General features: G+C 36.2%; 1 protein-coding gene across 1 annotated transcript in view; it reads left to right on the top strand.

Annotated features, from left to right (window-relative positions):
• Nucleotides 1–6,928: 6,928 nt before the first annotated feature.
• The window catches only part of LOC122077267, a 32,844-nt gene continuing 26,758 nt past the window's right edge, over nucleotides 6,929–13,014 (top strand). Inside the window, exon 1 of the mRNA XM_042643155.1 lies at nucleotides 6,929–7,143. Coding sequence (XP_042499089.1) covers nucleotides 7,024–7,143 — 120 coding nt within the window. The 5' untranslated portion in view covers nucleotides 6,929–7,023. The remainder of the gene's footprint in view (nucleotides 7,144–13,014) is intronic.

Genomic DNA, 13,014 nt, shown 5'->3' with positions numbered 1-13,014 from the left:
TGGCAACTGCGTTAGATGATCTTGGCAGGTTTTAGGTTAACAGATGTTAGCCCGGTCACTGGTCTGGTTCTGTGTGAACGGGGTGTGACAATGGAGGAGTCCTGCGGGTTGAGCAAACTCCTCCCTCCTCCCTTGTTGGTTTCCTAAACCAATTAGGAAAGTCCTAGTAGAACTAGGACTGATGTTAGTGGTGTTAGTCTAGAAGTTAGTAATCCTAGTAAAACTAGGAGAGTCAATATCCAACTAGGATTGGTAGCTAGTTAGTTTCATATTATGGTTCTATGTTTCTAGTCCTACTAAGACTGCTATATAGTCTTATTCACAGTTTATGTGTAAGGAGAAATTGCTATATATTGAGAAGAAGAGGGCTAACCCAAATCACACGATTAGGTCTCCCTTTCACAAAGTCTCTCTCTCTCTCTCTCTCTCTCTCTCTCTCTCTCTCTCTCTCTCTCTCTCTCTCTCTCTCTCTCTCTTCTCTATTATTATTTTACAATGATTAAACATAAGTAGAGATGAGGGCTATCAATAACTAGCAAACATATGTGCTTCAAGAAGAATCACAATACTTGGAGAAGTACACCTAACAAACTAAACCTCAGCTGCAATAAAAGCACTAGAAGATCCTTGTGTAGTTACTAGAACTTCATATGTGATACCACTCTCTTTCATAGACAACACATCTTTCAAATCATTAGCCAAATCATTGACATCATCAACCGGTTCAGCTTTAAAGGAACACAAATTGAACAATAGTATATGTAAGATAATAAAATATGATAAAAAAAAAAAAAAAGAGAGAAAGAGAGATAAATTCATATATGTTTAAAAATAAAAAATGTATACATTTAAAATTTGTTAGAAACTATCTCTAAAGTCTAATCCGAACATCCAATCTCAAAGGCAAATCAACGTTTTCGCATTTGTAGGTAGTAGCTTACTTCTATATTTGTCAATAAATCTACCTCCACCACTACAAGCAGCTTCAAAAGCAACATTTTATACTAAAATAGCCAAGACATCCCATGCCACCTGAAAAAGAACACTCTATTTTACTCATCGTGACTTCCAGAAGGCCAATACATCATACTGCTTCATCGAATCTTTGATCTTTAGCTCTTGCAGATGTAAATTAAATTCAGATTTATCTTCTATTACATTATTATTGAAACTCTTATACATGGATAGATCCTATAAAAATATAATAACCAATATGAAGAATAAAATATACATTATGATGAAAAAAAAATAATAATAATCTATGCCTCCCAGTCTAAAATATCTCCAACTGTATCAGTCTCTATAGCATATGAGTGTAGTCCCCTCTTTTCATCAGTTATCTCAAAGCTTTAGTACTCTTCAAAAGTCGTCTTAAGCTTGATTGTGCAAGATTAAATTTATTTTGCTGTGGGTCCAGGTTATACACCTTATCAAAAGCATACCCAATGAATATTAGCTTGTAACAATGACAAAAAAAAAAAAAATTACAATAGCTAAAATAACACTATATGTGTCCCAATACTTCTCAAACTTCTTTTTCATCTATTGTCTCATCTTCTTCCTATAGTCATCTCCATGATCTATCGTTTCCCATAAAGAAAAATGAATCTTTCATATATTATGAAAATACAAATTTCTTGTTAGGTACTTGGATAGCGACAACAACTCTATGATGTTAATAAAATACTTCAAAATTTGCACAAGTGCTCAACCTTTTCTAATCCTCATTGTTTGGACACAACTTTAGTTGAAATGTACTTTGATAGATAATGACAGAATCAAACATGTGATAAGTCAAGTCCTACCTCATGAAAACTTCTGCATGCAACCTTTTTGTATTTGGTACACCAATCTACTTACGACATTCAAGGAACTTTACTTTCCTTGCTTGAGAAACCTTCACATATAATACACTAGATCAAACCAAATGTACAGATTCATCAATGAACTTCAACACATCTTATACAATTTGGTTCAATATATGAGCACAATATCTGTTGTGAAAAAACTCACCACTACACATTGACGCATTTTTCAATACCAAATTTCTTTTCAAGTTCTTAATAAAACAAAGGTTTGCTTCAGCATTATCCAGAGTGATAGAGAATAATTTCTTCTCAATACTCCAATCTAATAAAATATTTGATGCTTCACATATGTTAGCTCCTATGTGGGGGTGGCATGATGCAAGATTTTAGAAATTTCTTATGCAATATCCATTCTGTGTCAATGTAATGACAAGTGAGAGAAATATAAGGGTTAGTAGTGATGGAGGTTCACAAATCAGTGGTCAATGATATTTTATTGTTAAAGGAACTTAAAAAATCTTTAATCCTCTTACTCTCCTTACTATGCCACTTTATGATGTTTGCCAATTGTATTATTTTACTAATAGGTCTAATTATGGGTAAAGATAAGTAATCAAAGCCCTAAACTCTTCATACTCAATGAATACCGCAATTCTTGTTTGACAGTAAACATAGTAATCATATCCTGCACTACTTTTGCATTAATCTTCTTACTTTTAAGTGTCAGATTCCCACCACCTCCACCCAATAACATTTTAACAATATCTTTGTTTTTATGTTTGGGTCAATTCTTAAGATATCTCATCAAACTGCTAGTGCCATTGATATCTATGTTAGCAAGATATATATTTTCATAAGCCTTACACTATGCCCTTTTTCTCCCATCAGAATTTTTTTCTTTTGGGATAAGTACAAACTCTTTCCAAATTATGGATGTTTTTTTTCCCTCTTTCTCGCCAAAGCATCAACTGTAGCAAATGACACAACCATTATAGTATCATGTTCAGATGCAATTCTAGAACTAGATGGACTAAAATTCCTCTATTTTCTACATTAACATGCATTTTAACTTCTCTAACTTCTTGATGTGGCATTTTACAATCAAAATAAATATATTAACAATGTTTGCAAATAATAAACAATAAAAAATCCACATCAAAATGAAACTCAAGTTTATCAAAATATAGAGTATTAAATGAGATGAGCTAATATATAAAATAATAAAAATATTATAAATCTCTCTCTCTCTCTCTCTCTCTCTCTCTCTCTCGGAATTAATAAGTATGCATTATTTTTTGTAAGAAAATAAGTATGTTTTAATACCATTAAAAATAGCACATGCTTGTAATTCAACAAACAAATAATGCATGCAATTCAACAAACAAAATACTATCTCTAGAATATTTTAGTAGGATTACATATAAATAAGGGAAACATGCTTTAGGGTTTCTCTTGATTATTTATTGTTGTTACTCTCTTATGTTTTGTTCGATATACATTCTCCAGATAGTTTCTAGATCTATAACACATTCTGAAGCAATAATGAAGAATAATTAGATTTCAAAATACATTCTAAACCAATAACATATTCCATAAATGCATAGCAAATGCACCCTTAACTTTCAAGAGACATGATAAAAGTACAATAGGTTTTCCCAAGGTGAATGGGTCTCAACTTAATAACTAAAGTCCTCCAAGAATAAAAGGGTGGGATTACGTTCCGGAAGCATTGATCATTTCTAAGCTTTCAAATTTGTCACAGATTTATAGCACGAGAAGTGAAGAACCGCTGTCTTTCCTGTTTAGAGGTGCTAGGAGGCCATCCCCACTTCAAAATCTACTTCGATAGAGATAAGTTGGGGAACAAATCAATCCTAAAAGAGATCAAGGAGGCAAACCATGCCTTCTTGGCAATGGACACTCCAAAAGGGCATGCTCAACAAACTCGACATCTAGTCCACAGCTACCATAGATCTCAGAGTCCACAATATGTTCTTGCTTCAAGTTGGTAAGAACTCCAGTAGTTCCAAGGCAAGCAATCCAAATGAAGGATTTCATTTTTGGGGAAATTTTAGAATTCCAAATGATTTTCCATACCTCTTTAGGGGTAAACAGGGCTCTCACTGCTGATTTGAACGAGGAGGAGAATGTTGAGCTCTCATTCTGCAGGTAAATTTAACTAAGAAAAAAAACTCCATTTGAAGTAGCCCCCAACAAAGCTTATCATGAACCCTTTCAAAGCTAATAGGAATTTTCAATACACTCAATCTCAAAGGGTAGAAAATAAGTCCACTGCTTTACCATATCCCGTTTTGTCTGCTCATCAATAAGCTCAAATACTCGATCACTTATTCAAGACTTTTCTCAGCCAAAGGAGAGTTCTGATTATCCTGGTGAGACTCCTTCTCTTCCTCCTCGAAGTGTTTTTTTCATCTCCTCGGATGTGGCGACATGTGTTTGGCCAAAGGCTATTGGAATCAATTGTGCCATCGTTGACCCGACTGGACGTCTTTATACGATTGGAACGGACCACTTGGCCCTTGCTCCTGCAGTGGTGGGTGAGGCCTTAGCAGTTCGTGTGGGCTTGTCTCTTGCTCGACGAGTTGATATTTCCAAAGCATCTATCGACTCAAACTGCTCTACTTTTATCAGATGTCTGGCACCTTATCCTTCAATATCCCTTTCTTCTATTTCATGTGTTGTCCGGAATATTCTTATGCTTAAATCCTTTGCGTTCTGTTGTAATTTCATACGTATCAATAGAGTCGATAATGGATTGGCCCACGCTATTGCCAAATGGGCACTTTCCTATCCTCGTTGTAAGTCTTGGGAATCTCTTTTACCAGAGGAACTCATGAACATTGTAATGCCATGCATTTTTGCCACAACGAGGTGAATATAATTATCTAAGTACTAAAAAAAAAAAAAAATCCATCCCCACCCCCCCCCCAAAAAAAAGAGGTTATACCCCTTTAACCTAACTAAGGATGTGAATTTGAAACCGAAACTGTTTATCGAAATCGAATTGTACCATTTACACCGAAATTGTGAAACCGTTTATTAAATTTTGGTTTTCGTTTTAAAATTGAAACCATGATTCAATTTTGGTTTCAAAGTTTAAACCGTTGATAAACCATTTAAATAAATCGTTAAGCCGATTAACATATATGTAGTAAGTTTAAGTCCTTCGATGTTAAGTTTACATATGTTTCAATAAAAAAAAAAGTTTACATCAAATAACTATTAATAAAAGCATATAATAAATAATAATTCAATTCAATGTTACAATTGACATCCATTTCACAACAAAATTTAAAGGTAACGAAGTTGTTGGATAAGGAATTTGAAAACATAAGAAAAATGTTTAAATCGAAACGGTTTATAAATGGTTTCAGTTTTAATCTATGAAACCGTTTGCTAAATGGTTTCATTTTGGTTTCACCTAAAGAATCTTGCACTAGACCGAATTAAGATACACCGAAACCAAACCGAACCAAACCAAACCAAACCGATTAACACCCTTCAACCCAAACAATATATATGTTTTGTTATTCGTTTACCCAGGAGTCTGTGTAGCTTTTGGAAAGTACAGTAAATTGTCAAACTATTTATTTAGGGTAATTTACAGTGCCACCCCCTGGAGAATACCACAATTATAAGAACACCCCCTCTGTTTCACCAAATTAGACTCAGACCCCCTACCCTCAGTCACTGTTAAGGAATATACCCTATATGCTGATGTCAGCAACAATATTTTATTTTAAATACCAAAATACCCTTATTAAATATGAAGTACCTAAAATACCCTTGTAATAAGTTACTATTTCTTTCACCTAAAATCTATAGATTTGGTCCCCATTTCAAGACCCCATTCCACTGGCCATGGCGATCGGACATAACAGCGGCGATGGCGATCGTTCATAGCAGCGGCGGTGGCGATCGGTCATAGCAGCGGCGACCTGCAGACCTTGCGGTGACCAGGCAAAACCCCTTTGTGCTTGAATCGATGTCGGAGAGAGTTGAAGACTCTGATGCGCCTGAGGAGTTCATATTCAAGCGGGTCCATATGCCTTACTTCCCTTCTCTTTCTCTCTCAAGAGTCTTCTTTGAGAAGTCTTTCTTCTGTTCCTCTGGAAAAAGCCAAAAAGATTGTTACGTGCTTTTCTTAATGTAATCACTTTCTGTAACATTCTTTTTCTTTTCGGTGGGTTTGTTGTTAAATTTGCAGGGCATGAAACAAGATGAAGAGATACATATAGTTCATAAAAGAAATAAAGCCAGGCTTGCTACTTCTTTTTTCAATCACTCATCAAGAAATGGTTTTCTTGTTGGCTACTTGTTTGTTTCAAGTAATCGTCTACTTGTCTTTACCTAATCGTGTGGCCTAGTATGAAAGAGATATCATGGGGTGTTATTACAGTACCTTAAAATTTGATTTGTGCCAATGTAAGTTTGGATCAATTGCAAAGATTTACTGAGTTTCTGAGCTGTACAATATCTGAAACTAATATAGCAACATGAAATCCTCCTTGGAGCCCCACCAGAAATGAACCCACCATCCATCTCTTTAAAAACAACTGGAAGCTCACGTTCAGCAGCTCATCTACCCCCAGAAAACCTCCCAACTGAAAACCCACCACTAGGTGGCCTCCATATGGTCAACCCCACCGTTTCTTCGTCAGCTACCGCCGAAGATTGGCCACCCGGGCTTCCATCACTCTCGATTGAGTTTCTGCCACGGACATCTATGGGTAATTCGTGGCGGAAAACGGGGCAAGAATTCCAAAGAGAAAGCCAAGGTAGGATGCAATCGGAATGGTAGATATGCTTACAAGGCATCTCATGACCTTCGGAACCGTCCGTCTCTCTCTCTCCCTCTCTCTGCACTTAATAACCCGGTGAAGGTGAGAATAGGTAGGGGTGAAGAGGAATTGGGTTAAAATAAGTTTGAGTGAAAAGGGTATAATGGTCATTTTACCTCTTGACTTAACAGTGACTAACGGCGAGGGGTCCGAGTCCAATTTGGTGAAAGAGAGGAGTGTTCCTCTTATATTGGCATTCTTCGGGGTGGCACTGTAAATTACCCATTTATTTATTTGGCCGAAACAAATGTAGACTGGTTTTGTCTGGTCTGCAAATAGTGGTTAGCTGACTTAGCTCTTCTGTATTGGTGCCACTGCCCTTCGTTTTCCCTAGAATCAACCCACGGCACAAAATGAGGAACGCCCTCCTCAAGCGCTTTGTCCAAGGTGCATTCCAATCATCATCGAGACTGAGATCGACATCAGCCATTGCAGCTGCAACTAATTCACCGATCTCCATTTCATCCAGACACGTGAGTTCTCCCTTTTCCCCTCTCCCATTTCCCAGCTAGCAATATTCTCCAGATATACTTTTGGTCCTCTATGTTTTCTTGCTCTGGTTCAATTAGTCTTCTGTTAGCAAACGGTCAAAGTATATTGTATAAGCAGATTTTGAGAGTTTGGGTTCGTTTTCTGTCATTAATTTTTTTTTCTTGCTTCATTTATTTGGGTTCTGCAGTTGTTTTTTGTCCGTCATCATAATGTCGCTAAAGATTTATTCAATGGTCTTTCGCACAGAGGGCTTTGTGAAGACTTATGCGAAATTAACTCTATTCAATATATATATATATATATATTATATATTTGGTAGAACACTATTCATTTTGAGCTATTGAAATTATATGTGTCTAATTTATAATACACCGTTGGCATAACAAACACGGGTTTGACAATATGTAGTGGTTAAGTTGGTAATGGTTCACTGTAGTTCCATTGTTGAATTGACTGTATACTGAAAGCTTCTACCCAAAAAAAAAAAAAAAAAAAAAAAAAAATCTATATACTTAAAGTGGGTTTGTGCTTCAATGGCTTCCAGTGAGGTAAAATTGAATTTCGTCTATTCACACCCAACATTTTGCAAAGCTAATGCTATACGGTGTCATCAAGGCAAACTGTTAAAGGAGAGCATTTAGTGTGCTTTATCGTGATAGAGTGCCCTTAGAATTTCAGAGAAGTCCTGGCAAGTCATGGAAGAACTCCTTTTCATTTTGGGAGGTGTGACTGGTGGACCGTTGATGATCGTGCTTTGAGTAGTTCCATGCATTGGCATTTGTGGAAATACTGTGAATTGATGAGACTGTTGCTGTGCAATAATATTTGGGTTTACTTTGGAAGTTCAATAAAATGGGTGGAATTGGTATAAAAAAGAAAGAAAAGGAGGAGGAGTTTGTTCTAAGAAATTTGATGGGGTTTCTATTATTCTTCTCTAATGATTGGAAGGGGATTCTCTAAAACTTGTCTTTTGGGGCTGGAGATCATGTTTATGCTCTGGGCACTTGCAAACACTATATGGTAGTAGTGGAACTTGTTGGGAGATTTAATTGTTTTGCAGTATATCCTTGTAAAGATTTAAAAACTTACCTCCTATCAAAATGTGTTCTTGTGATGGAGACTTGTGAATATCAATCATCTGCTATGGGATTTATTGGATTTAGGAGGTTGTAAAGATTTTTAAAATTCCAGATGAATGGAGAAGCACTGTAGTCCCGATCTGCAAAAATAAATGTGATATTCAAAGTTGCAATAACTATAGAGGCATAAACTACTGAATCATACTACTAAATTATGAGGGAAGATTGTTGAAGCCCATCTAAGAAGAGAAACTATTAACTTGGAGAATCAATTTGGTTTTATGCCAGGTAGATCCATGACAAAAGCCATTTACTTACTCAGGAGGCTTATGGAAAGATTTAGAGTTTGCAAAAAAATTTCAAATGATCTCCATATAGTCTTTATTGACCTAGAAAAATCCTATGACAGAGTCCCTAGAGAGTAATCTAGCTTGTACTAGAAAAGAGAATGGTGTTGAGTAAATATGCAGATATAATTAAAGACATGTATGAGGGTGTGGTGACTAATGTGAGAACTATGGGAGGTCAAGGTAGTGAATTCCCAATTACAATTGGGTTACATCAAGGATAAGCTTTAAGCCTTTATTTATTTGCCCTTATAATGGATGATTTAACCATGAACATTCAAGATGAGGTTCCATGGTGCATGCTACTATGCTTTTTGCTAATGGTATTGTTTTAGTGGATGAGACAATATCAAAGATTAAGGCTAAGTTGGTGTTATGGAGATCAACCTTGGAATCAAGAGGTTTAAGATAAATAGAACGAAGACAGAGTTTATGGTGTGTAACTTTAGTTACACTAAGACGGATGATGAAATGGTGAAACTTAAGGGGAGAGAGATATACTGCAAATGGCGCAAAGCGATCATTTTATATATCTAAGGTCAATCATAAATAAAGAAGGTGATATAGAGGATGATGTTCTCTTAGAGAATTAAAGTGGGATGGATGAAGTAGAAAGGTGCGTCCGGAGTGTTGTGTGACTGACGTATTCCTGTAAAGCATAAAAATATTCTATAAGACAATTGTAAGATCGGCTATAATGCATGAGGCGGAATATTGGGCAGTTAAGAAACATAATATAGATAAGCTTAGTATAGTAAAGATGAGGATATTGAGATGGATGTGCGAAAAAACTAGGAAGGATAAAGTAAGGAATAACCATATTAGAGCTGAGTTGGGAGTTGTCCGATTTGTGACAAGCTCTGAGAAAGTCGTTTGAAGTGGTATGACCATGCTCAACAAAGCCTTTAGATACACCAGTAAGGCAGTAAGGAGGAGTGATTGGATTCAGATTAAAGAATCTATCAATCTAAAAGAGCTAGGGGGCAGGCCTAAAATAACCGTAGGAGAAGAAGTGAGGAAAGACATGCATAGTTTAGGTCTTGGCTCAAGTATGACCTCGATTAGAGTTGTTTGGAGGCAAGTATCCATGTAGTCGACCCCATTTAGGTGGGATTTTTTTTTACCCTCGTACGGATCCATTTAGCCGATCCCATTTAGTTGGGAAAAGGCTGAGTTATTGTTTGCAGATGCGATTAGATTGCTTGAACATTTCTATTGTGAGTCTGATTTCTTTTTCTTTCATACATCATAAGTACTTCCTACACAAATGATAGAAGAAAAGAAAGCTACGAAATTGGATTGGTTGGTGGATTTTACTGCTGTCAAAACCTTGTTTACAGGTGCCCTACTTCCCTTACCCACCCCCCAATAAAAAAAGTGTTGATATGCCAAATTGAAAAGGAAAAGGTTGTAGATCATTCATTGTGGTATTGAAGTTTCAATCACTGTGGTTTTAAGCAATGACTTAAGTATCGACCGATACTTATGGATACATACCGTATCTTTTAAGGTCATTTAAGGTACCGATACATATTGTATCTTTAGGTACTGATATAATACATACCTAATACATAATTTATTATTAAAAAAATGTATTGTGCATTATCAGCTGATACTTACCGAATGACGTGATACTAATCAAAACGGTCGATACTTACCTTAAAACATCTAGAAAATCATATTTTCTGAAATAAACTAATTATGGAATAAATTAATAAAATTATGGATACATTGATTCAAATGGGTCTAGTGTTGATTGAAATTACATGTGATGTATGAAATACACTATGGACTTTGATTTCTGTAATTTTTTTCCTGATTTTTCTGTACTTCTAATTTTTTTCTAGAAAATAAAAACTATGGAAAAAAGAAAAATTATGGATACATTGAAGCAAATGGTCCAATCCACAATATCATTGTGGTTGCACCTTTACCTAAGTCCACTTACGACTTTGATTTTGAACCAGTTTGTAGCTCTCTATGTATTACATGTAAGAAACCTTATTCTTTATACATAATCAATTGAATGCAATTAACTTGTTGTATTTTGTTCTCCTTTTTATTTATAGTATTTGGTGGTTCAAAACCATATTTTGCATAAATCCTTAGTATTTCTATGCGTTTCTTGACCATTTCCATGTGCATCGTTAGTGTATCTTGCGTTTCTCTGATACGATAAGATGCAATTCGTCTCTGAATCTCACCCTTCCGATATAATAGCCCTTATTCCAATACTCAAACCTTGTTTTTGAGCAAGGTTATCAGGTTATGATACTTCTTAATGATACAAAGTCACTTGTTGGCGTTTTTGAACCCTGCCTTCGAGATAAGAGTTCCTATGATCAAATACCAATAATTTTCTATTATTCAATTTAAATCCTCTTACATCCCAGGAGTTTTTTGTATTCTATAGGTTTCATGGGGTTTTATAGAATTTCTAAGTTTTAAGGTAGGAAATGGGGATAAAGGATGACTATAAGGAGGATGAATGGTGTGATTTTCTTAAACTATTTGGTCTTGCTTTGCCTCTTGCCTTCTTGCCTGGTCAAAGGTTTGCAGATGAAACTTTTGAGACAAAAGAGGTGAATTAAATATTGCCCATTATTGGATCTTTGGTAATCCACGAGGGGGTGAATTGGTTATGGCAGAATATAAAAACTTGGACTATACCCAATTGATGAAACTCAAGTTGGTTGCAAGATAAGTGTGTGAAGTACAATGTGAGGAGGGAAAGAGACAATAAATGACATGAAGCAATTTAGAGTGGTTGACATAGTTTTCACGTTGTCTAGGTGACCCAAGGCATTAGAGGGGGCCTAGATGCAAGGTGACACCAACAAGGCACCCAAGACGTCTAGACGCCTAGTTGTAGCCTAGGAAACCCCTTGACAACTATGGTGTTTCTACAACCTTGCCTACATCCACTACCAAGAGATCCTACGACCGTCTGATCAATTTCTTAATGGCAATGATCAAGCCTTCCTCCAATAGTTTTATCAGGTTCACAATCAACCCAAGTGTTTAGTGATGCAGGAGTATGATCACCACCATTGGAATTTTTTGATCTTTTATTTAGGGACTATTTCGATAGTATGTGGCAATGGATTTTGTTTTTAATTGTTTTTATTTATAATGAGCTTAATTATAAGGCCCAAATTTTAGGTCCAAATGGGGTACACGAAATTAGCATTTTAATTATGTAGTTAATATTAGTAGTGGGACACATTAACTATTAGTTAGGAAGTTATCATGGTAGATAAAATCCCACCTAAATGGGGTTGACTACATGGATTCTTACCCTTCAATCAGCTCTATTCAATGTCATACTTGAAACAAGGCCTAAACTATACACGTCTTTCCTCACTACTTCTCCTAGGGTCATTTTAGGCCTGCCCCTAGCTCTTTTAGATCCTTCGGTCTGAATCAAATCACTCCTCCAAGGCCTTCGTTGAATATGGCCATGCCACCTCAAACGACTTTCTCGAAGCTGATCATGTATCGGGGTAACTCCCAATTTAGCTCTAATATGGTCATCCTTACTTTATCCTTCCTCGTTTTGCCACACATCTATCTTAGCATGCTCATCTTTGCTAGACTTAATTTATCTATGTGGTACTTCCTAACTGCCTAACATTCCACCGGACCACCTCATACATCATAGCTGGTCGTACAACATTCCTATAATATTTTCCTTTAAGCTTTAAAGGAATACGTCAATCACATGATACTCCAGATGCCTCTCCACTTCATCCATCCTACAATGGTTCATGAGCCAAGTATGGTAAGCATACAAATGAAAAGTATTCTCACAGATAAGCTCTAAGACTTGAGAAATGATATACTAATTGATTGCTTGAAGTCTTGTAGAAACTCTACAAAACTCTTTAATTAGAGGTGAAGTAATGTCCAAAGGATTGGCAGAAAAGTCTCTAACGGCTCTAATAATTGACCGTTTTATAGCCATTAACAGTAGCTGTTCACATATCAAAAAAAGAAAGAAGGCCAATCGGTCGACTGCTACATTGTTTGGAGACAGTTCGGGGTTTGTCCATTGTCCATCTGCCTCTAGGCTCAATTTGGGCTGGTAGGCTTCAGGTTGGTTGACCAAAACATCGTGCCCCAGGCCTTTTTTGGGCCAGGAGTTTCCAACTCTTTGGCATTTGTCCTCCCACATGTGTTTGGTCAATTTTCCTAGTCTAATATACCAATTAAGGTCTAGGTGTTCCCTTATAGTCATTTACCTAATCCCAAACCAAGGATATGTCAATTAAGGTCTTTTGTGGACTTAGATGACTGCGTCCAAATGGGTGTAGGAGCCTAAGTGAGAACCACTTTACAACTTGAGAATTTGCACAAATATTATAATTTTAAATTACATTCCTAAGATTGAATACGCTGAGGGAAATTTGTCCATTTGAATTCCTGT

This window comes from Macadamia integrifolia, chromosome 4 (genome assembly GCF_013358625.1).
Source record: "Macadamia integrifolia cultivar HAES 741 chromosome 4, SCU_Mint_v3, whole genome shotgun sequence".
In the NCBI taxonomy this organism is placed as follows: domain Eukaryota; kingdom Viridiplantae; phylum Streptophyta; class Magnoliopsida; order Proteales; family Proteaceae; genus Macadamia; species Macadamia integrifolia.
The sequence above is the reverse complement of the archived record's forward strand: the minus strand, read 5'-3'. Positions and strand labels throughout refer to the sequence as shown.